Genomic DNA, 4,398 nt, shown 5'->3' with positions numbered 1-4,398 from the left:
GGTCAACTTAGATTCCATTACTTCAACAGAACTGCAAAATTGCTAAATGAATCCAACATTGATATTCTAGATGAAAACATTAATATCAAAAAAGAATTACAAAGGTTTTATAATCAAGTTATTAGAGAATGAAAATAAATGATTAATTTAATAAAAACAATAATAAAACTATAAAAATAGGTATATTTTGTTTTAAATTTTTTCAATGAACAAAGATAATAAATAACAATTATAATATAAAAAAATAAAAAATATGGATAACAATAAGAATAATAACACAAATCAACCAATGCAACTAAAAAAAAAAGTAAAGTGCAGCCATTATCAACCCACTGCAGGATGGAAGCCTCCTCAACAATTCATACTGAGGGAAATAGACCATAATCTGCCACGCTGGTCCAATGCGGGTTGGCAGATCGACCGTATTCAGCAGTCAGGGGCTTGAACCCCGGTCTACTCAAAGAGCGTGTGCTACTGCACTCCCGCTCCTGCTCACTCGGCTACGGAGGCCGTTGCAACTACTTATTGTGAACTAACAAGAAAAGAAAACAACAAAATGCTTAGAAATATAAATTTCTCTGTCACCCCAGCTTAGCTCAAATGCAAATCGCTTGTATATGTTGTAAATTGACCTTGTATATTTGACATTGTATATTGAGACCTGACATTGTGTACAAACTGTAAATAAAATTATTACTGTATTGCTACTGTCATATTCCTCCTCTGTAAGGCTTCGGCTGTTTTGGAGTAATAATAAAAAAAAAAAAATTTTAAAAAAAGCAGTACAAGATAAAAAAAAATAAATATCTTAAATATATACAAAACAGAACAAGTGAGAATGAAGAAATATATAAACAGGAACGCAATAAAACTCAAGATATAATAAGGAAGGCTAAAGCAGAGTCATGGGATAGATTTATAAGCACAATAGAACATGTTCATGGAAGACAAAATTTGGCATATAAAATGATGAAACACTTGAATAGCACACAGAGAAAGACACTTCAAGAATAAATATAATAAAGGAAGAACAATGGAAAAAACCTTATGAAGAATTGTGGAAAGACCCAACATATCAAACAGAAGGGATACAGTTAGACCCAGTTAGTGACAAAGATCCGATAACGAAGGAAGAATTGGAAAAGGCACTGAAAGCTACAAAAAACAGGAAAGCAGTAGGAATGGATGGTATAAATGCAGAACTGATCAAGTATGGAGGAAGTTTTTTTAAAAGACAGGATACTAAATTTATTTAATAAATGTTGGGAACAATATAAAATACCAGAAGAATGGAAGATAGCAAAAATTATTTCAATATTTAAAAAAGGAAATAGAAATGATACAAAGAATTATAGAGGGATTAGCATACCAAATACAGTAAAAAAAATGTATAGAAAAATAATAAATACATGTAATAGAATTAAAATTATAACTGATGAAATATTAATAGAAGAACAGGCAGGATTCAGAAAAGGAAGATAACGCATTTAGCATTTATAGATTATGAAAAAGCATTTGATCGAGTAAACATACGAAAACTATAGGATACCCAAAGCATCTTGCAAAAACAATACAGAGTTTATATCAAGCAACAAAAATAGTAATAGATACAGGTGATAAATTAACAGAAGAAAATATAATAAATCAAGGAGGAGTTAGACAGGGATGTATCTTGTCACCGACGCTGTTTAACACACACACACACACACACACACACATATATATATATATATATATATATATATATATATATATCGAGGATATGATATGTAAATGAAAGAAGAAATTAATACTGGTATATATTTAAATACAAAGAATAGGATTAATACACTTATTTGCAGATGATCAAGTAATTATTCAAAATAGTGAAGATAATTTACAAAGAGCAGTATTTAAATTAAACCAAATAACAGAAGAATATCAAGTTAAAATATCAACGATGAAAACTAGAACAATGGCTTTTAAAGGGAAAAATATGGTGAGGACAAAAATAGTTATAGACAATAAAATATTAGAACAAGTAAAACATTTTAAATATCTAGGATGTGATATAAAATATGATGTTAAAGAAAATATGAACCAGAAATTTGCAAAATTTCAAAATATATGTGGAACAATAAAAAGAACTCTGGCTAAGAAAATAAGGAAAGAAACACAATTGAAATTTTACTAAGTAATGGCAATACCAACACTTCTTTATGGTTCTGAAACATGGATACTGAAACAAAGAGACATTAATAGAATACAAGCTGCAGAAATGAAAATTTTAAGATATGTTAAAGGATGTACAAAATTAGATAAAATACCAAACGTAATTATTAGAAAAGAATTAAAGATTTACTCAATTAATGGAAAAATTATGTACTATAGATAAAGATGGAAAGAACATGTAGAAAGAACGGAAGATAGATTCCCTAAATTAGCTTATACATGTAGAGCAAAATGAAAAAGACAAGAGGAAGACCAAAGAAAAGGTGGGCAGACCTCTCCGAGATCGGAACAGGCGGATCGCCTAATCCATGCAGGAAGATGAGATAAGAAAAACCGGTGACAAAAACCGTTTTTCGATAAGACCCATATATTTTTCTAGTTATTAATTTTTTAAAAGCGAGAAATGGCTTTTTAACCACCGTCTACATTGTAAAAGTTTCACAAACTATTTTGATATTCAGTGTTCTGGTATTAGCACTTAGGGTTAAAAATAACCTTCATTGTTACACGACATTGTTAATTTTGATTCAACAATAAGAAATATATGTATACTATTCGTGTGTGATAATGTTAAATATATATCGCCACAAGATTTTCATAACTTTTTATTCCATGTAATATGATATCACTGACTTCGGTAAGTGGTAGCATTACCGAAAACGTAGATTTCCTCCAGCTATTCGATCGCGGACTGGAATATCAACGCAAGTTAGGTACTGGGAGTTATGGTAGGGTCCTCTCCATGAGAGATCGCCAGCGACGTCAAAATGTTGCAGTGAAGTTCGTTAGCAGGATTTCTCAAGAAGAAGTATTGTTTTGGCCTTATCTTTTGCATCCCAATATTTTGCCACTCCTTGAAACTTTTACTGTAGATGGTGGTATTCTCGTATTCGTTTCGCCAGAAAAAACTTCAACGTTGTATCGATTTATAACTTCGTCTTCCTTTTATAATGAACATTTCAGTTTTGAGTTGATAAAGAAATGGATTTATCAGATGCTCTGTGGAGTGACCTATTTGCACGGCGAAGGTCTGTACCATTTAGATCTGAAACCAGATAATATTTTAATCTCCATTCATAAAAATGCACTTCTGTGCGACTTTAGTTATTTAACGAACAGTGATGTGATCACCAGTTGTAACAGAATGGGTATGCCAGGCCGTTTTCTTCCTCCGGAAGTATGCAAGATAGTGATATCACAAAAAAGTGGAAAATGTACATTTGATGCAAAAAGCCTGGATATTTGGGCTTTTGGTATAGTTGTCTTGGACAGTTTGACTAAGTGTGCTCTACGTGTAAAATATAAAAAGTGGAGAGATAAAGTCCATAATTTTCGTAGGGGCCAAGTGTGGTTCTGTGTAGTGCATCCATTTTTAAAAAGGTTAGAGGAAGATGATAAGTTTTTCTTCCGCCTTGTGGAAAGAAGTTTTACGGGCATCGAAATTGAAGAGTCGGAACTTAAAGGGTGCTTAAAGTTTTTACGTATATTCTTAAATGAATATCCAGAAGGTCGTGGAACTGTTATCCAAGCAATCCACCATACATTTCTTCAACCGTGGAATCAGTTTCTTCATCAACATCACAGAGGGCCAATGATTCGACAAGTTGCAGGTAACAAGAATTAGCACATGTATTTCAATAATGAAACAGAAGTTTTTCAAATTTTTTGCTAAGATTAAAGCCACATATATATATATATATATATATATATATATATTATGGCTGTAAAGTAAGTTTTGCTAATGCAGTGTCCCTGATCCATAATCAACGTTATCTTCCTTTTCGTACTGTTACTCCCCACCCTCCATGATTACTTAGCTCCTTAATACTATTATTCTCTTATTATATATATATATATATATATATATATAAAAAAATCAGAGACCATCCAAGACACTATTGAAACATAAGGAAGTCTCTAGCCGTGAAATATGAAACCACCCAATAGGCTTTTGAATTCTAAAAGGGTCAAGACCAGACACACTTATGAAGATGATTCAGTAAGTCACAGAGATGAAAAAATAAAAATAAATAAACAAAGCAGCCAGTTAACTAAAAACGACCGTTGAAAAATTTATTTTTCAACATAATCGCAAAAACACTTATACTCGTCCCCATCGCTTTATTAAATTCTTGAAATCCAGAGAGAGAGAGAGAGAGAGAGAGAGAGAGAGAATTGTGGTAAATG

At 31.7% G+C, this 4,398-nt stretch overlaps 1 protein-coding gene across 1 annotated transcript; it reads left to right on the top strand.

Moving 5' to 3' along the window:
• The first annotated feature begins 2,830 nt into the window (after positions 1 to 2,830).
• LOC150084724 (cyclin-dependent kinase 2-like) lies at positions 2,831 to 3,835 on the top strand. Its single transcript, XM_090376336.1, has one exon. The coding sequence runs from the start codon at positions 2,831 to 2,833 to the stop codon at positions 3,833 to 3,835; it is 1,005 nt and encodes a 334-aa protein (XP_090232462.1).
• Positions 3,836 to 4,398: the final 563 nt, after the last annotated feature.

Source organism: Mastigoproctus giganteus, chromosome 6, assembly GCF_048544385.1.
Source record: "Mastigoproctus giganteus isolate SK-2022 chromosome 6, ASM4854438v1, whole genome shotgun sequence".
NCBI lineage: Eukaryota > Metazoa > Arthropoda > Arachnida > Uropygi > Thelyphonidae > Mastigoproctus > Mastigoproctus giganteus.
This window is presented reverse-complemented; position numbering and strand designations above follow the sequence as displayed.

Coding starts and splice junctions, on each gene's coding strand:
- LOC150084724 (XM_090376336.1), top strand. CDS start 2,831: ATGATATCACTGACTTCGGTAAGTGGTAGCATTACCGAAAACGTAGAT.